Source organism: Mus pahari, chromosome 10 (genome assembly GCF_900095145.1).
Source record: "Mus pahari chromosome 10, PAHARI_EIJ_v1.1, whole genome shotgun sequence".
In the NCBI taxonomy this organism is placed as follows: domain Eukaryota; kingdom Metazoa; phylum Chordata; class Mammalia; order Rodentia; family Muridae; genus Mus; species Mus pahari.
The window spans coordinates 48,996,169-49,017,620 of NC_034599.1; the positions used below are offsets into that span (position 1 = coordinate 48,996,169).

The 21,452-nt window shown below is 40.7% G+C and overlaps 1 protein-coding gene and 1 non-coding gene across 2 annotated transcripts in view; one reads left to right on the plus strand and one right to left on the minus strand.

Moving 5' to 3' along the window:
• Nucleotides 1-1,554: 1,554 nt before the first annotated feature.
• The window catches only part of Tnfaip8l3 (TNF alpha induced protein 8 like 3), a 37,997-nt gene continuing 18,099 nt past the window's right edge, over nucleotides 1,555-21,452 (minus strand). The window contains exon 2 of the mRNA XM_021207757.2: nucleotides 1,555-3,592. Coding sequence (XP_021063416.1) covers nucleotides 3,030-3,592 — 563 coding nt within the window. The 3' untranslated portion in view covers nucleotides 1,555-3,029. The remainder of the gene's footprint in view (nucleotides 3,593-21,452) is intronic.
• Nucleotides 17,402-17,544, plus strand: LOC115064908. Its single transcript, XR_003844729.1, has one exon. It is a non-coding gene; the product is annotated as a small nucleolar RNA SNORA48 (small nucleolar RNA).

A 21,452-nucleotide genomic window follows, 5' to 3' on the forward strand; every position in this document is an offset into this window, starting at 1 on the left:
GTAATACTAACAAAAACAGCCATCCTACAAAAAGCAATTTACAGATTTAATGCCATTCCTACCAAAATTCAAATGCAACCCTTTACAGAAAAAAAACTTGAATATTATATAAAAATACCAAAGATAACAATCAAAACCTTAAACAGTGAAAGATGCCTAGAGGGACTGCCATCCCAGACTGCAAGTTGTACTCAGGATATACTTAAATGACCCTGTATCTGATTTCTTGGCTTGCCTTCTCCTGGCATGATAAAACATTTTGACCAAAAGCAACTTGAGAAGGAGAGGGTTTATGTCTCTTCTCAGACTAAAGTCCTTTATGAAGGGAACTAAGTGCACAAACTCATAGTAGGAGCCTAAAGTAGAGGCCATGGATGGATGCTGCTTACTGGCTTGGTTCTATGGTTTGCTCAGCCTGGTTCCTTACACAGTCCTAGATCACCCACCCAGGGGTGAAACCATTTCCAGCAAGCTAGATCCTTTCACACCAATCACTGGTCAAGAAAATGCCCTAGACATTTGCCTACCATTAGATGTATGTGTTTTCTCAATAGATATCTGTCTTCCCAGAAAACTCCAGCTTATGTCAAGTTGACAAATATTCAACCAAGTCACTGGACCCCTTGTCATGCCATGCATTGATAAAACATTATTCTTAATCCATAACCTTTCCTTTTTGTTTATCCCAAGATCTCATATTAATATCAATGTCACAATATAAGACATAATGTAACTTTTGAAGTCGCACAGTGGTTAAAAGTTCAGTCTCTTTAAAATACCCAAAGTCTCCATAAAATTCCAAAGTTTGGGCTCCTTTAAAATCACAGACAAGTTACATAGTTCTTATTCCAAGAGGGAAGAACCAGGAACAGTCACAATAAATCAAAGCAAAACAAAAGTTTAACAGTGGAAATCAAATCCTGTAGCTCAAGGTCTCACATCTGGAATTGACTCAGATCTTGGCCTGGGCAGCTCAGCTTCACTGGCTATGCCATCTACAGAATACATAGCCCTACTCACTAACTCTAATAATATATGACTATTAACATAACCAAAGATCTCAACCGCATATTAAAACACAATCCGAATTTTAAAAGGGAAAAGACCAGAAAAGAAATTTCTCAAAAAGAGGCACACTGATAGCCATAATATTTGTAAAAAATTATTGAAATCATTAATTATTAGGAAAATACACATAGAAATCACAGTGAGATTTTACATTTTTGAGGATACAATGGTAATATAAAAACGACAGAGGATGACACATGTTAATAGGAGTGTGGAGAAAATGTAAATCTTATAAAATATTGCTGCAGATGCACAGCAGAACAGCCTCGCAGAAAACAGAGTGGTTGTTTCCTATGATAAAACTACTACCTAACCCAGAAACTACCTTACTGGCTCTAGATGCCAAGTAAATGAAACAATCATGTTGAAAACAGGTACAGGGACTCCCCATATTTATTACAGCAATATTTTCAATAGCTGAGAGACAGACTCAAACCACCCATCAACAGATGAGCAACAGAAGAAAAAGTGACATTTGAACAGAATGGAATGAGTTTTTTTTTTATTGTTAAAAAAAAAATTCTGACATTTGCAGCAATGTGGATAAAATTACAAAACTTTATGTTAAGTGAAATGAGACAGACATAGAACAAACACTGAGTAATTCACAAACAGGAAGTAATTCAGAAGTTAATATCTAAAAAACAAAAGGCAGAACATCAGTTATTACAGAGTGGAAAGTGGAGAGGGAGAGAGATGGGGAGAGACTGATAGTCGCATTTACATAGGAAAGTTATACTGTTCTGTTTCATAATAAGGTAGTTATAGCTAACAATAATGTGCTACATATTACTAAATAGCTCAAGGGAGGGATTGTGAATATCCCTGCCAGAAAAAAATAAATATTTGTGATAGATTTGCTAATTACACTGATTTGATAATACAGAATATACATCTACTGAAGCTTTATGCCACAACAAATACTTAAAATGAGTACAGATCAATTATAAATAAAATTTAAGGGCAGAACCTACACCCCCTACAAAACAGAACTAATCATCTCATTAAGGAAATTAAAAAGCATTCATCCAAACAGAGCATGTCTGTGGAAGAGGAAAGGAGAGGAGGAGACATGTGAGACAGTGAGTCAACGCAGCCTGCGACATAGGGTGGTTCTGAACAGATGTAGCTGGAGGTGAAACTGGAGAGTCGGAGAAACCAGAGAAAACCGGAAAATAAGGAAAGCATTGCTCTTCCTAAACTGAGAGTCACCGCTGCAGCCTTGAACAGATGTCCTCAATCCACGTGCAGAACAAAGGGAGCAGCTTCACCTGGACTCTCATTTCTCTTAAGGAGGCAAGGAACTCTTTCTTCCTTTTCTTCTACTTCTTTCCTGAGAGTTTTCTGTATAGGTCAGGTTTGTCTGAACCTCATTCTGCAGTCCATACTCCTCCCAACCCCAAGCATAATTCTTATAACCCGGCCTCTACGGTACTGTGATTACTAAATATGCTATGACAACTAGCAACAAACAAACCCACTAATTATGAACAATTATGCCACACCCATTTATTATATACAGTCACTGGTCTCTGTTTCAGAAAACTGTGGATGCGAGTTCTCCTGTTCAGTCCTCACCACAGCCCAGTGAGGTAGTCAGGAAGCATCAAGTTCCAGAACATAGATCTCCTTAACAGTGGCAGGGCTGGTATCCACATCCATGTTTCCTGTATCCTATTCCACGATGCCTTTCACTTCGAGATGAATGGAGCTCAGGATGGTAAGCAAAGCAGCCTTCCTGCTTACAACAGTTGACTATTCTTGGCAAACACAGTTCGTTTAGGCTTGAGAGCTCTTGCCTGTGCCCAGGGAGTAAACATACCAAGTCTGGGTTTGAATCCACATCAGAATTATAACGAAGACACAAGAACATCTTGAACAAGGGTTGCTGCTTGATTCTCACTGGATGAGGTTGAATATTCTAACTTTGAAGCAGCAAAGTCGAAGAGAGGGGAAGCTGTTCAGAGGATCTTTTCATCTAACAATTTATTGATTCCTTCGCAAATCCTCTTGAGATTGGACCTGCAGTTTCCATGCGGACCATAGAGAGTGGAAAGGAATTCCACATCAGCAAAGTGGTTGAAGACATGGTTTATGCGTCCATGGGTTCTGGGTGTCAAGTGTCGCTGCACCAGTTCATGTACCAGGTCCTTGCACTCATGCAGAAGCTTAGAGAGCACATTCGTATCAAAGGTATACTCTACTTCGTAGAAGCTGACCATGGTCATCGCAGTCTGGTTCAGTTTCTTCCGGAGTTTCTCCACAATTATAACCTCCTCTTGACTGAACTGCTTGTTCCGGTAGAGAATACCGATTTTGATTGCCACTTTGATTGCATCCTTCATGATCTTGTGGGCCTCCTTCTTGTTGTGGGTGTGTTCTTCTGTGACTTTGTACAGCTCATCAAAGATCTCACTGCTGGTGTCATCAATCAGCATGTTGGCCACAGTTTTGCTGGCTATCTTGCTTAGGATCTTCTTCTGGGCTTGAAGGGCGAGATTCTTAGAACTAAACACATGAGGACCTACGGTAAAGAGATACAAGCAGGAACATGAGAACTGTTGCTTTTTGTTTTTGTTTTTGTTTTGTTTATTGTTTTCAAATAAAACACATTAAGTAGAACTTATATTCTCAGAGCAAAACCTCATGCCTATATCCACAACTACCCTAACTAAACTGTACCCCTGATCTTCCCAAGTGTCACCATACCCTGGTCACCAATGTTTTCTCTCTCTCTCCCTCCCTCCCTCCCTCTCCCTCCCTCCCTATCTATCTATCTATCTATCTATCTATCTATCTATCTATCTATCTATCTACCTATTATGCTGTGTACATGCGTGGGCATGTGTGTTGTGGTCACATGTGTGTTTGTGGGAGTCAGCTCTCTCCTTCTACCATGTGCATCCCAAGAATTAAACTCAGTTCATCAGGCTTGGCAAACACCTTTATAATTACTGATTCACTCTTAGCAGCACTCACCACTGGTCTTGATAGTATAAGGAAAGACTCTTTGGGGAAATGGACACCAACAACAACACCATCTGCTCTACCCTCTTCACATATGCCTGCTCATCCTGAGAACTTTAAATGGCATGCAGGCTCATCCTCTGTGACAGTGTCTTCCTCTCATCCAGACCTAATCGTACCATTTTAGACCTACTGCATGCATTTGGCTTCTCCAACTTGACTACTTACCAACAATTTCCCTATAGCTGCTAGTTCCATGGAAACTATTCAGTTTTGCAACTTATACAAGAGAATTATTGCACAGTGACCAGAATGTAGTTAATCTCATTTTCAGAGACATAGGAGCAGTTGATCATGAAACTACTTTTTTAAGCCAAGTCTCAGGACCTATATTTTGTTGAGTCTAAGATATATTATTTTCACTGTCAAGAAATTGTGTTATGTTACAGATGCCAGGCAGCTGTTGTGTTGTGTTGTCATTACCCGTATATACAACAATTTACACAACAGATATAAAACATTGGAGAGAAAGTCAAAATAACTCTGTTAAGAAATGTTACTAACCAATGCTTACTTGTTTATTATTTATTTACTGATTTAATTGTTTATTTTTATTTTGAGATAGGAGTCTCATGGGAGTGTGGACTCTTAGCAAGCACAAGGTTCTGGGTATGGTTCACAGTGACACACACACACACACACACACACACACACACACACACACACAGGGTCTCACTGTGTAGCCCAGGCTGGTCTGAAACTTCTTATGTAGTATATGCTAGACGTGAACTTAAGATCCTCCTGCCTCTGTCTCCAAAGAGTTGGGATTATAGATGTGTATCACTATGCCCAGGTCACTACAGTTCTTGAGGGAAAAAAAATGGTACTGTGTTGAAAATAGAAATATCAACAAATGACAAATCGAACATGCCTTGTAGGACTAGCACACGAATGAATCTTAGGAAAACCACAGCCAATTTATTTCGTTCTTACTCACATTGTGAATAAAGGAGAGCATATGTGGTTTTTGTTTTTTAATCCTACAACACTATGTCTACATAAGCCTATCCTGAATTTGTTGAAATACTCTACAAAGTCTACAAATGGTCTGTGTAGCCCAGGCTGGCTTTGATCTTCAATACTGATATGCCTACCTCTTTGGTACTGGGTTTATAGGAATGGGCCATTATACTTAGCTCACCCACAGAATTTTAATTTCATGTTGGTTGTTAATGCTTAAAGACACTTGATTAACCCATCCTAATTATGCCAACTAAAGTGTACAGGTAAACTGAATTAAGGAAGATTCATGTGACAATAAACCCCCAAGGACTGATAAAGTTTTTAGCAGACGTAGTGTTCATATCGAGGCTAGCCTGGGCTGGGTATTCATTAATCTTTAAAAAATAAAAGTTTTACCAGAAACACATCTCTAAATGGCATGTGGAATAGTAGGTTAAGGTACTTTGACTAAAAGACATCTCATCAATATGAATTTCAGATTGGCATTTTGTCTGGGAAGGCTCTCCATCCCAGAGCTACAGATTCCACTAAGTTCTCCCCAGGAGGAAACACCATGATTGAACAGTGGGAAGAAGGAAGACCACCATGCCTTGGCTCCATCTATTTTCCCAGGTGAAAGAATTTGTGTAAAGTCTGCACAGAGAGGGTGTGAAGAAAGAGAATTTGTATCTGGAAGTCTGTTCCTTCAAAACTCTCGTTGACGAATGTTTGTGCTGAGGAGGAGGAGGAGGAGGAACGCTTGAGATCAGCTGTTGAGAAGCTTCAAAATAAGACAAGAAATCAGGCCTAGCCACAGCTCAGCAGTTAACAGCACGGCATGACTGCCCTTGCAGGGGACCTGAGTTCAGTTTCCAGGACCCATACCAGGTAGTTTACAACTGTGTAACTCTGTCTCCAGAGGATGGTCTCTTCTAGCCCTTGTGGGCACCTGTACACATGTGCATATATACACACGCAGACAGACAGATGGACAGACAGACAGTTTAAAATAAAATATATCTGTTTTTTTTTTTTTTTTTTTGGTTTAGACAAAAAAGCGTGCCTTGTAAAGAAAAAAAAAGTCCCTTAATTAAATAAATTTGAAGAACACTGGCTATTAAACAGAATGAAATGGTTTATTTTCTGTGAGGCTTAATAAATACATTAAGGTGTTCTATCAATTCCAAGAGAAGGAGGTGGTTGACAGAAAAAGATGCCTGACCCCACCATGATGTCCTTTTACCAGTGCGTGGAACGATGCTATCTTACATGACAAACAAATGTATTAAGTTAAGGGTCTTGAAGGAGAGGGATTATATTGTTCTATCCACCGGCCCATGAAATGACAGGTTGTTGAAAGGGAAAGGTGGGGGCAGAAGGGAGCAAGAGAAAACGAGTGTGAGAACGGAAGGTGTGTGTGTGTGTGTGTGTGTGTGTGTGTATGTGTGTGTAAGTGTGTGAGACATGTCTGCTAGCTTTGCAGACAGAGGATGAGGATGTGAGCCAAGGACTCTGGGTGGCCTGTACAAGCTAAAATTGCAAGATGAAGCGTTCTTCCCTATGCCACCCAAAATCCCCATAAACCTACTTCATTCAGATCTTTGAGTTCTAGAATGTGGACAAACTAATAGTGACTTAACCTTCTACATTTATGGTGAACTGTTATGGTGGCGGTAAGTTGATTTAGGTGGGTAGGATGAGATCTTCCACTTCTATCATGATACCAAGCTCCTAGGTGGTTTCCCTAATGCTTCTGACCATCTCCCTGAATAGAAATTACTTATCTGCAAATAAACAAGATTTACAAACTTCTACTCTCAGAACTCAGAAGGGTTGGAATATGGACATCTACAAAGACTTAAAGCCTGTGAGTCTCGAGCAGAAGAACCTGAGTATATGGACCATTAAAACCACCAGTAAACCTGTAAGGAAAAACCAAACCAAAACAAACCAAATCCCACATCACCAAGTAGATTCCCACATGACCACAGATTTCTGCATTCTATGAATGTGCCCCAACACTAATGTCATATATAATCTATCCTATTAAATGTCCTGGGAAAGAAGGCTCTTGATGGTCCACCACATCAGGTATTTATTGTCAAAGCTTTAAGAAGTCCTGCAGTAAAGATGACCCCATGGTTTTGTTTAGTCACCCAGCCACAAACTTACTAGGCACACAAACATACACAAATACGTATACATATAAATATGTAAAACACATCCTGTGGTATGCAATATTGGAAACAGTGGACAGGATTAGTAGAAATAAAATCAGGACACCCTGATGAACAGAACATTTTTACAGAGATCTATGGGGGGAGAGGATACACAATGTTAGTAATGATTTAAGGGAGCATGGACCCGAGGGTACGGTCATATTCAGAGATATTTTTGCACATGAAAATCCTGGACATTTCCTATCCATACTTCTGTACTAGAAGTCTATAGAGGAACCATGTTGGTAACATACCAGGAAGAGACTGTAGGCTTGAAGGAAGAACACGAGTTAAATTTGGGGACCAACGCCAGGGGTAAGCTGATTTGAAAAGCACCCTTCATTGTGGCTAATGGGAAACACCAAAATGACCAGAATAGGTGTTGGCACTTTAGTTTTTTTCCTATACACAAGCCTTCAGAAAGTGCTTTTGGTTGGGGGTGTTTCTCTTAATTATTTCTGAAAAGTTCCCATCATCTAGCCATGAAGGCTAAGGAGTAATTTATGACACCTCAGGATTTCTGACTCTAGTCTGACAGTGGGAATCGAGAAGTCTAGAGAGAGAAGACCAAAGACCTAAGTGGACGGCTCAGTGCATGGACAAGGCCTGGGGTCACAATAAGTGGCTGCCTTAAAAATTAGTGTCCAGCCAGCACACAAGTTATGCTTCCATATTTCTAGAAAACTCGAAGCTCTCCCAGATGGCAAAATGTCATGCTTATAACGACGGACAGCAGGAACGTCTTACCAAGCTTGGTGAGTGGGCAGGAAAGAGGCAGAGGAGCCTAGTGGGAGTAAGGTAATAAACTTCATCAGAGCCAAAGCAGACTATGGTTATAAAAGGTATCAGACACTGAGCTGTCCCCAGAGCCCAGGAAAGTGCTCCCGAGCATCACCAGGATGTGGGGGTACAAGGGCCAGCGCACAGCCCTTCTGCCTTCCTCCTCATAGGACTCTGATTCTCCACCTTTGTCACCTCCCTAAAAGGTGAGTGGAAAGCTTGCATATTAAGTACGCAGAGACATATTTTTGCAACAGAGAATTATTCACAGCAAACAGCATCACTTCACTTCCATTGACAGTTCAAGATGACAAACAGGAAAGATAACTCTCTGCAAAACGTTAAGTAGAAGTGGGCGTGGTACCCAGATGGAAGCGATGGATGCTGTTTATGAGCGCATCTGGGAAGGCCAGGAATCACATGTGCAAGGAACGTGGTAAGGCCAAGGCCACAGAGAAGGTAAGGCTCAGGCCCAGGAGGTGAGAAGATCTTGTGGTTTAGGCTGCCAGTCACTTATGTCTCAGACCAAGGAATAGAGAACTCAAGGCATTCCAAGCAGGACAAGCTCACATACAACTCTAATTTTAACTTCTTCCACAGTGAGTTCAAAAAGTGTCGGTCTGCGAGACACAAAACCGAAGACTGGGGTCTAAGTTTTTTGTATGCAAGCACATATGAGCGGAGAAGAGTCAGTGGTCAACGACTGCCCTCCTCTTGGCAAGATCTCTCCCACAGACATATTTTAGGTAAAAGCAGTGCTCTAGCACGATCTAATAAGAAATTAGCCATAAAGCCAGGCATGATGGTACACACCAGTAGTTTTAGCTCTGGGAGGCTGAGGCAGTAGGATTGCTATGAGCTTGAGATAAGCCTGAACTACAGAGATACTGCGATACCAGCATATCTTAACAATGAAAACATGCCCATACAAATTTCAAAAATTAATAAAATTATATATGAAATACAGATTGTATATCAATGTTGTCACTTGCTTTGAGATATTTTCAAAAGGCACTGGCAAACCACGGTAATTAGGTAGACAGTTACATAGATTTTTGAGTTTGGTCTTGTCCTTTGGGTGATGAGAGAGATAAGCAACCACATCAATTGCTTTGGAGGGAGAGAAAAGTTAAAGATGACACTTTTTTTTGTAGCCTGAGAGACTGGGTGGGGTAGGAGGACATTGAAATGTCACCAGCTGAAACCAGAAAATCCAGTGTAGGTGGAAGATGGGCTCAGCCCTGAGGGACAGGTGCTTGTGGGCATTGTCACGAAGATGGAGATAAAGTCGACCTGGTTTAGGTAACAGGGCACCTCAAATCTCACTTATCTTACCCCCGAGCTCCCCGTGTTTCCCATATGTCCCCTGTTGTTTCCTAATAAGAATGAGAATGTGGACTTCCTGTAACAGACCGTTAGCCACCCTGAAGGATAAGCTGGCTTTCTTCAGAATACAGACGTTTGTCCTGCTAAAGAGTATTCTTCCTGGAGCCATGCTAGATCCATCTTGGGATCCCTACCCCTTTTGCAGTCTACCACCTAATACCCCGTAATCACCAATCAAGAGAATGGGTGTTTTTAAGACTATGCAAGGGAGGGAAGGCAGATCTGAGTGATGCAGGGTGGGGTGAAGGGCAACATAAGAAAAGACTAAATTATGAGGTTGTAGTCATAGAGCAAGGAGTGTTGTGTCACTCCCACCTCCTTTGTCCTATAGCCAGTGCTCTGGCTTTCAACCGGCACACAGGGGGTCCTGAAATCTCAGCTGGCTCGCAGGGGCCCCTGAAATCTCATCTGTAGCTCCTCTCACAAGCTTGTGAGCAGGCAGAGTTTGGATTTGCCTGTGGTGGTGGCTGCTCAGTCCTGGAAGTTAATTAACCCAAAGACAGGAGGAGTGATTGGTGAGCTGGGGAGATGTCTGACCTATGCTAGCCATCCAGGGTGCGGAGGATGTGAGCACAAAAGCCACAACAGTAAAAGCATGAAAGCAGATTCGGATTGCTGCAGAGCCGGATTCCAAATCATCGCATCAGAAAAGCAGTATTTTAGGACGGTCACTATGAAGACCAAAGGTTTTCATCCTCTTTTTTAGGAGGGGTTGTTTTGTTTTGTTTCCCCCCCCCATCATTTTAGGTGAAATGAGGAGATTTTGGCAGAGTCAGCTGCACAAGCTTTCAGCTTATTATCTTGTCTTTTCTAACCCACCCCAGCCAACAAACCAACCTACACTGTGCAATCTGTACCTCAACCCACGATTCTGAACCTGAGGCCAAGTGGACCGTGCCTTTGATCCTTGCAGACCGGTAAGAGAAGGCCTGTGTGCTCCAGCTCATAGATTAAGAAACTGAGACTCAGTGGATGTCCACAGTTCACTCAGAGATACGTGACTAGTCAGCAGCAGAGCTCCAGAGCCCAGTTCACAAAATTCCAGACAGAGCCTGCATTCTTTGTCTTTGTACATCTTCCTTCAGGAAATAGCCTTAGTTCCTGAGAGGTTATTTGAATAAGAAGGGCCCCCATAGGCTCATAGGTTTGGTTACTGGATCCCTAATAAGTATTCGGGGAAAAGATCAGAAGGTGTAGCTTCATTGAAGGAGATCACTGAGGAATGCCTTTAAGGTTTCAACCCCCCATGCTATTCCCAGTCAGTCTCTGACCATCTCTGTCTCTGTTTCTGCCTCCTATGTCTCTGTCTCTCTCTGTCTCTGTCTCTCTTTCCTTCTCCCTGACCCCTGCTTGTTGCCAGGGTATAAAATATGAGCTCTCAGCTCCTGGCCTCTGTTAGTACATTACCTGCCATGGGCTTACCTCTGAAACTGTAAGCAAGTCTCCAGTTAAATGCCTTCTTTTGAAGGTTGCTTTGGTCATGGTGTCTCTTCACAGACATAGAAGAGTAACTAAAAAAAGCTCCTTAAAGATTGGGACTTTTTACTTCCGTGAAACATTAAAGGGACCTCAATTTAAATCTCCATCGAGCAAAGAAAGTTAATACTTGTCATTTAACACACTAAAAAACAAAACAAAATATAAATTAAAAAACCCAGCATTATGAATAATACCTCATTTGCCAGAAGTTGAGGGTAGATAATAGATAAAGTTTTTGGTTTTGGACAGAACCGTGTCTGTTTGAAACAATTACATAGATATTTTTCTTATTAATTTTTATAGCTAGCACTGAAAAGTAGATCAGTATTTGATCACTTTCCTTTACCAGAACTATCTGAAGCAGATAAGTTGCCAAGTCTAGAGACTGAATCACATCCAACTTGGCAGGTTAGTTCTGATGACCCCAGAGAGATTTTTATAGCACAGAAGAGCAGAAGAGCATCAGCCAGGAAAGCCAGCATCTACTTAAATAATTATTTTAAAGAAACCTAGTCAATCCCCATCTGTGTCAACTTGACACAGCTGGAGTTATCACAGAGAAAGGAGCTTTAGTTGAGGAAATGCCTACATGAGATCCAGCTGTAAGGTATTTTCTCAATTAGTGATCAAGGGGGAAAGGCCTCTTGTGTGTGGGACCATCCCTGGGCTGGTAGTCTTGGGTTCTATAAGAGAGCAGGCTGAGCAAGCCAGGTAAAGAACATCCCTCTAATGGCTTCTGCCTCAGCTCCTGCTTTCTGACCTGCCCGAGTTCCAGTTCTGTATCCTTTGGTGATCAACAGCAGTATGAAAATGTAAGCTGAATAAACCTTTTCCTCCCCAACTTGCTTCTTGGTCATGATGTTTGTACAGGAATAGAAACCCTGACTAAGACACCATCCTTGCATGGTGTCCCTTTAAGTGGCAGGTTATCATCAGGTATAATAACAAAAGAGTTTCCTAGGGGGTAGTCTTGATCACTGAAGCACTTTCTGCATTTAACTGACCATATTCCTGCAGCAGCTCTATGATGTGCACAATGGCAGCAGCATTTTACACTCAAGGAAAACGAGAGAGAGAGAGAGAGAGAGAGAGAGAGAGAGAGAGAGAGAGAGAGAGAGGTTCTGCAGCCCAACCCATCATCCTGTGCTTCACCCCAAACCAAATACACAGTATGTCAATAAATTCTAAACTTCCATGCATGAGTGACAAACCAATTACTTTAAATGTTCTTTTGAATTACTGCCCACTTTAAAATGAAGACTGATTGGTTTTGTCTCCTCAGAAGAATTGCTTTTTTTACAAACTGGGACTGGAGAGATGGTTCCATGGTTAAGAGTTCTTACTGGTCTATCATGAGGGCCAGAGTTCAGATCTTCACTCCCTCATCAGGTGCTCAAAAACGCCAGTAACTCCAGGTCCAGTGGGCCAGACACCCTCTCCTGGCCTCCATGGGCACATGCACACTTTCCTACAGACAAACACATATGTACACACACACACACACACACACACACACACACACCAACAAATCTTTAAACCAATAAACCATTTCAAGCAAATAGACAAAATAGAAGAAAATATAACACCTATATGGCCAATACCCAGAAAAAATTTCTTTTAAAATTATTTTTAAATGTATTGTTATGGTGTATATATGATGTGTAGGTGTGGGTATGTACATGTGCCCAAGCCTACCTATGAAGGTCAGAGAACAACTCTGTGTAGTTTGTCCTCTGTTCCACTGTGACATGAGTTCTGGGGACTTTACTTGGGTCACTAGGCTGTGGGCAAGCACTTTACCTGGCAAGCAATATGGCCACCCAGGAGCAGTTCTTAACATTTTGCCCTCCAAGACAGAGGGAGGTGAGGTTCTCTTTGTTCAACTTCTTTCCTGCTTCTCTCTTCTCGAATCTAATTGACGTTAGATGTTTGATCTCTGGTTTTCATCGATGAATGCTTTTAAACTTTTCATAAAAGGTGCCACATAAGCCCTTCAGAAACATTTCATTTGACATCACACTTTCAAGATTTACCTAGTATGAACATGTCTGCATCGTTCTCATTGCTGGACATTTAAATTCATGACACTCCCTGTGGACACACAGCAGTCTGCCAGATTCTACATCTAGAACACGCCTGCCAAGTCCAGGCAGAAGTGCTGCCAACTGGTCTCCAAGGAGACTGCACCCATGTTCACTCCCAGCAGTAGTGAGTTCCTGAGGTTAAGCTTCCTCATCCATAGCCCACGTTTAAAATTTTTGTCCATCTGAATTGGACAAAAATGGTATCTTAACATGCATTCTTCTCAGCCAGCGCTTCACCATTCTCTCATGATGGTATATATACAGGTTTACACTTTAACAGACATTGGCCCATAATTCCCTTGATTTTTTTTAAAATCTGATTTTAAAAAATTATTTCCCGCCATGCTGTAATAAAAGTTTCGTATATTTTTTAGAATGTTAAGGCTTTGCTTTTCACATTTAGGTCTTCCACCCATCTGGAAAATATATATGAATATTATATGAGGTTTGAATTACTTTTCTCCACACAATTTATTTCTTTGGTTAAATAGCACATCCTTTCTACTAATGAACTCTCAGATCCCTTTGATTTTTGTTTTTTTTTTTTTTCCATATCAAGTTTCCACATTTAAAGGATATACTTCTGAATTTTTTAGTGTATTCTTCAGTCTGTTTGCCTATTTCAATAACAATACATCTTAATTGCTAGTTCAGTGGGTAAAATTTCCCCTTTATTCTGCTTAGAAACTCTTTTGGCTATTCTTTTCCTCTCTGGCATGAACTTTCAAATAATTTGCTCAAATGCATAAAGTCTATTAGAACTAATAACAGAAGTCAGCAAGCTAAGTCTCTTGGTGATAAATACAGAAAAAAAAAAACAGTCATTAACAGCCATTTAGTAACTGCAAAAAATGGCCAATGAGATAGCTGTGCACACTAATGACTGGAGTTTCATCCCCAGAAGCCATGTGGAAGGCGAGAACTCGGAAGTTGGTCTCCGACCTCAGCTCATGAGCACTGACTCACACAAAATAACCAAGAAGTGAACTATAAGTGATATGAAAGGATATTCGGTGAGCAAAATGTGCAAATGTTTTATAAGCATGATCAGAGGACAGAGACAATCTGGCCAAATGGCGAGGAAATCGTGGTTAATGCATATGAAGTGTCCACATCAAAGACACTAGTCCACCCCCACTTCTCCCAGTTATTTGGCTTGCTGGGCTCTGCTGATAGCCCTAGTCGGTTTTATGTAGCATCTCCTCGACACTGTAAGGTAACTGATGTCATCATCCCCTACCCCTACCCCATGCTTTCCTGTTTGTTGTTTTACCTTTATTTATTTATTTATTTATTTATTTATTTATTTATTTATTTTACAATGGTGGAACTACCTAGTGCAATCTTGGGAAATAAGAATTATTTGGCATTTCTGTCTCATTCCTAACTTCAAAAGGATTATCTCTAAATCTTTCCCATCAAATATGATGCCTGCTGTGGTTTTCATAAGGGTTCTATAGTTCTTCAGAACACAGAAAGTCATAAATCAAGACAAGTTTGAAATATATTGGTGGGTATGTCCGACAGACAGGTGTATATATAGCAAGAGGAGGAAACCTGGTCTATGGACCCAAGATGCTGTTTGATGACATTCTTAGCTTTTGGGTTTGTGGAATCTAGTAATCATCACAATGAATAGATTATAAAAGGTCTTAATCTATTAATCACAAATTTAGTTCTAACCCAGAGGTGGGCAAGGAATGGGCTGTTCTGGAGGGCTAAAATAAACTCACATTAAGGTGACAAGTCTTTGGATCTACATTGTTCCAGTCTCTCCACAGAGCTAACATTCTCCTCAGCCAGTCTCTGCAGATGCAGCTCCTTTTTAGGAGGCTTTGTTCACAGTTCCCCTTGTTGGACAATGCACTTTGAGCACACAGGGGCTATATTTTGCTTATTAAATATTATGAGGCATCTCATAACTAGGAAGCTCATTCCTAGGATGTGAGGTTAATGAGGCTGAGTAGTGGGCAGGACAGCAGACTTCAGGAGAGAAGGTGGATAGCCGGGAATGCCATTAAGAAAGAAACCCTTGGATCGTTAGGATTTAGATCTGAATTATTTTTATATCCTCTGTACCTGACATACACTTATGTGCGGCAGATTACCATACCTAAATCTAAGTAATCAAGAACACAGTTTGGCACAATGGAGTGAAGTCTACAGGTGAATCAAACACCTAAAATAACCAAAATGTATATATTTGCAATGAGATTGACTATATACTTTCTTCTATATTTATAGTTACCTATAATATATGAACTATCATACTTATATTTAAAAGGCTAGAATTGAGACTTTTGAAGAAGTCACTGTAGTATTGCCTTTTTATTACTTAAATACATATATTATGAATTAATTTTTAAGCCAGGCTACTTATATTATAGAATATTTTAGATACTATTCATCAAGAAACATCAGTACTTAAGGTATGAAACATCGTGACTATTATTAGACATTGATGTCTTTTATATAATCTGAACAGAAATTAACCAAACTCTGTGGGTATCTCTAGCTAGAGTAAATGGAGTTAAAGTTTAATTTAACTAGACTTTTTTTAAAACTCAAGTTATGCAAAAATATGAAGAGAATGAAAAAACTCGAATCTGTCACACATTTGTTACATGTAAGATAGACGGGTTTAGGGTAAGCAAACAGTCATGGCGAAAGGTTTGATCAAAAGAAAGAACACAATATTTTCATTTTTATCATCACCAAAACTAGAACTAGTATTTTATCAATTAGAGATATAATAGGCAGAATGTTAGATGTCATGAACTATTTTTAAAAATCTAATTACAAAAATATTTCAGAAACAGAAATGGTGAGAAATTGTTCAGTACTTGACTGTTGGCTATATGGCAATGACTGTCGGCTATATGGCAATGACTGACTATTTAAGAAGCAACAGCTTTGTCCAATAAGAAAACGTACTTATTAACAGCTCTTAAATGTTCATTTAGTAAAAGGAGACTAAGAATAATTTGTTACTTAAAAAAGATCATTATTTAAAAGCAAGAATTAATTTTATCTCAGGGTATTAAATTAACCTTCATAAATTTTATAGTCTTTATATTATTTTTAATTTAGTTATAACCATGTTTATTTTTACACAACTGATTACAGCATACTTTAATCTTAACATTATTATTATTATTACAAAATTTCAAAAACAGTATTGAGGTAATTTTAAATGAAATCTCAGGAGGCTATATCTAAAGCATGAAAAGCATGTTATCTTAGCTACACAATAATTATAAACACAGGTAAAGTACATTAATAGTTCTTGTTTTCTTAACTAAATTTAAATTAGTTACTTGTTAAACATGTAAGTTATAAAAGATAGCTTGAAATGACTTTTTGTTAGAAAAAATTTTCTCATTTTTAATGTTTCTGAAGCATCAAAAATCAGGTGAGGCATTCAGAACAGGATGACATTTGACACTTATCATCATCATTATTTTTATATTGCTAAAAATAGACAACTACTTTTTAAAAAATATATATCACTATGGTGTAACACATTATGATGATCTGTAAACTCTAAGGTGTCTGCCTAAACCTCAAAGTAGATTTTCAAAATGATAATTTAAAAATACGTGGAGGTTTTCCTTACAGACCTGACTAAAGTAAGGGTCTTAGAAAACACTTTTTTGAAATATATGTTTGGTTAAAAAAATCCTTAAAATTCCTAAAATGTATGTGTATTTATACATATACATACATATCATATCTAAAAATGTAGGCATGAGCTACATTTCTTAATCTTTGTAATAAAGACCTTAGTATCTCAAGGGAGGGTAATTGTCTAATAGGAAAACCATACCCTGCCGTACCTCTTAAAGTTAATTTGTGCCCTCAGTCAGTAGGGACCACTGTTGTGGAACAAGAATTGGAGTAAAGGTCAAGGGGATAACATCTTGACCAGAATTGTATGATTATGTATATCTTGTCATTAAAAGCAGCTTTAAATTTTAAATGTAAAAACTCTTGTTAGTTGTTTTGAGTAAAGACTGAGGACTATCCATCTCTATTTTTTTATACCTATGTATCACATTGAATAAATATGCTTGTCTTTTCTCATTATTATGTTTTTTGTTTAAACTTTAGTTTACCGCAAGCCAAAATGAAGCTGAACCAAGTTAGTTTACATAAGCACTTACTTATAAGTCAATTTGGCAATACATACATTATGTAAAAATAAAATATAACCAAATGGAGACAATATATATTACATAAGATTCATTTTAATAAACCAATATTTTATCATAATTGTGCTAGAATTTTTTCTGATGTTCATTATAAAAAGCATCAAGCACAGAGATTTTAAGTAAACATATTATCTCTTCTAATTTATATATAGTCCAACAATAATGGAAACCTTACATTTAAGTTGTATGTTAAGAATTTTTTTTTTACCCCTGGCAATGGGCAAGAGAACCCTTGATGGTGGTAGTGTTCGTATATCAGTCAAGGGCAGAGCAGATGGTAGTCTGTTGTTCATCCTAGCTTGATGCCTGGCTTGGTGGCCAAAGCTGTCTTATGCCTAGGACTCATAAAATCAAACCAATCAAATCAAATCAAATCAAATACAGGCAGCACAGTATAAGAGGAGGAAGACAGAGACCTGCCGACTGCCGTGCCACTCACAGACCTGCCCTCCAGCACATAGCACACAGGAGGGCCACAGGCACCCATTTACTGCCAAGCTATACAGCACAGATGGCGAATGTCACCCAGGGGCCCACCAACTTTGTGCCCAGCCTGCAGCTGGAGCCACCACAATGTGCAAGTACGTGGTGGTCAGATGAGAAAGAGAAGCAAAGAAACTTCAACTTTATGAAGAAAGGTGGAACTGGAGACTCGAGGGTAGAACGGTCACCCTTGTGAGTAGCCAACCCTGCCACTTGGGGCCATGGTGAAGTCCCAGCCCCAGCTGAGTGCCATGTCTGTGTCAGAGGCAGGGATCAGTGTTGATTGACGTCCTTGGCTTATATTACCATTAGAGAACATGGGGACTCCCTGGTTGGGGCAGCCGTTGGAAACCACGTGGATGTCCTAGCTCACCCCATCGCTCACTGGGTCAGCCTGAAAGTGGCACTCTGAAGAGTTCACCCCATCTCTCACTGCTGGCAGCACTCAGGAGAGCCAGCCCTGTGCCTGGCCCAGGCAGCACAGTGGAGCTAACCCTTGTGGCAGGGGAATGGGTGAGCCAACCTGGTGGCCTGAACTTGGGAGAGTCAACCCAGCCAGTCATCTAACACGAGGTGGCACAGGCACAGAGGTGATGCCTTCACCTCCTGCCATGAGCCCGGGAGAGCTAACCTTGCTCCTCAACAGCTCTAGCACTTGGGAGAGTGGCCCTGCATCTCGCCTGGCCAGCACATCAGAACTGACCGTGATTGACCGTAATGGTGGAGGCGCAGGCGAACCTGCCCCAAGGGAAAGAGCATGGGAGAGCTGGCCCTGCCACTCCTCTGCTGAGAGGTGGTGTGGGTGTGGGGAGGATGGTCTCCTCCCAACCACCACCACATGAAGCAGTCGGGAGAACTGACTCTGAGGTCATGAGAATGAGAGAGCTAGTTCTGTCCGTTGCTGGCTGCAGCACTCGGGAGACTGGGCACTGAGCTGTGTCTGGGCAGCACAGTAAAGTTGGTCTTGGTGGAGGGTTCACAAGTGAATAAGTTGGTCCCAAGGGTGAGAGCACTGGAGAGCTGGCCCTAGGGTCATGAAAGATGGAGAGCTGGTCCCGACCTTCACTGGTTGTAGCACTACGGAAAGTAGGTCCTGCATCTCACCTGGTCAACGCCGTGGGGGTGGTCCTAGTGGCAAAAGCACAGGTGAGCCAGTCCTTAGGATGTAAGAGTGAGAGAGCTGGCCCAGCCCCTCACAGGCTGCAGCACTTGGTACAGTGGGCCCCGGACCTTGATTGGGTATCACAGTGAAGCTGGCTCTGGAGGCCTGGGTGCAGGCAAGTCGGCTCCAAGGGCATGAAAGCAAGAGAGCTGACCCTGCCTCCTACAGATGGTGGTATTGGGTGGCATAACTGGGTGGCCTAGCTGGAGTAGGGCTGGAAAGCTTGCCCTGGTGCTGCAGATAAAGGAACGCCTGCACACTGACGAGCTTAGCTGCCACCCAGTTCCAGAACCAGGGCTCTGAGTTGGCCCACCCCCAAATCTATATCATCTGCAAATAGTTGGAATAAAGGGGCCAATCCTGCTGATCCAGAGATGCAGGGTCTCCCACGATACACGGCAGCAATGGGTTGACCTGGAGGAGTCCCATAAAGATACAATATTGATGGTGTCACAGAAGCCAGAGATCTCGGGCCAGACTTAGGACTCTCTGCAGTAAACATTTGCAAATGAAGATGTGTGGACAGAGGGACAGACTGTGGGACACCCTGTGATACACTACAGCTTCCACGGTGAGATGGTTTTTAATGCTTGAGTTTGGGTTTTCTCATTTGTTTGTTTGTGGGTGTTTTATTTTGGGGGTTAGATTGTAAGGGTGGAGGGTGGATATGACGGGAGAGGAAAATGAGTGAGACTGATGTGTATGATTTAAAACTCACAATGAATCAATCAAACTTTTAAAAAAGAAATTAAAAAACTGCTTGCATATATTATATATATATATATGTATGTGTAGATATATGTATATATATATATATATATATGTTTATGAAGTATTTAAGATTCCAAAAGATTATTTTAATCAGTTTAAAGATGTTTAGAGTACTCAAATGTATAAATGGCATGTATTTATCAGCTCCTAATACAAAATCATAGTATTGAAATTTCTATCTGTATGTGCATTTTAGTTGGGCATACCAAAAATAGTTTTAGCATACAACAAAAATTAATTTAAAAAGAGAACCAAAGTGGCCACATTGTATAAAAAAATCTTTGATGCAACCAAAAATACACTAAAACAATTTTTACAGACACATGACACAATTACATGAAATCAGATGCACCCACTTTAGAAAAAAACAGAAAGTTTATTTTACTTGTTTTTTAAGATGTGAGAAAGGCTTAGTAAGAGAGGAGACTAAAAGGTGGAGTTTGTCTTATAGACTTAGGTAAACCCTTTCTCTAGCTGAGGAGGGGAGTAGTTGTTTTGCTTTATTTTTAAAATTGTGTCCCAGACTCATTTCTAGCCCGTAACTTGGAGATCACAACTTACGCCAGGCAGGGCTGGCCACTTTTCTACTACATGCCAATTAAAAGATTAAAATTAAAAGTAGATAGCTGGGAGTTAAAGAGGAGATTTATCCAATGTGGTCACATTAAGGAGGGGTCACAAAGACCCAGCAAACCTTTCTCAAGTCCACCCTTAGGGTTTTACCCTAAGAAAAAGTTTCAATAGAGGTCCAAGGATATGGACATTTGAGCAGTCCTTGTCAAGGAACATTTATACCCACCACTGACTCATCAATATCTGGATTTTAGTCTCACCAGTGAGGTGGTCTAACAGCTGCTAGGATGGTTTGAAATCTCCTTCAGAGAGACAAGTTACCCCTCTAGCTGCAGCTCTTTCATTTCCCTAGAACGCAGTCCTAGAGAAACGCCTGATCCTTAGGGCCCATTCGTCCAAGAGTCTGATAGATGGATAGGCACAAGTGTCTCTTCTGGATCTTTATGCAAGTGGAGTGGGTGGAAATCAGGCTTTATGAAGCTGCTCCTCAGAAAAGCCGTGGGTTACCACATATACCCTACCCAAGAGTGGAGGATGGATGGTCTAGGCTTTGCCAATGTTTGATGTCAGTATCTCTCAGATGTTAAGTGGGTTTCTTGTTAGAACAGGAGAAGCAAAGGTATACAGGACTCACATTTAGCAGGACCCTCCAGTCAACGAACAGAAGGAAACTCATCTAAGAAGCTTAAAGATGGGACTGAGCGTAAATCCCCACGAGTATTATCGAGGTGACACGGACAGAGCTCCATTTGGTTATCTTTAACAGCCTAAGGAGTTCCCCTAAACTGTAGGGACCTCAGTGCACACCAAACTGATTTTTGACTTTAAGCCTGAAGGGACTTTTAGGACTGGTTTGTGTACAAGGGTTTTCTACAAGACAACAATTGTTGCTCAGACATAGCCAATAATTTGGACAAAGTCTGTGAAGATCTGAAAGACCCTTGCTTCTCCAGTCCCTGCCAAGGAATTGCCACTTGTTTGAATGCCTTGGGAGAAAGGGCCTTCCTGTTCCAATGTCCTCCTGGGTACACAAACATGTGGGGCTCAAGACACTGGTGACATGGGTGTCTTCCCAGGCAAGCTAATAAAGTCCCTTCAAACTCAGGAATGTGGTATGTTTGTTGGGTTTCCCTGAGTCTGTGGTATATCATGGGGTGCTTCCCCTGAGATCTCCACACATTTCGGTAGAAAGAAACAGGTGCCTCTCCTAAAGGGAGACTTTATTAAAGCTTAGCAAGGTCAGAAGAGAAGCAAGAGGGGAAAAAAA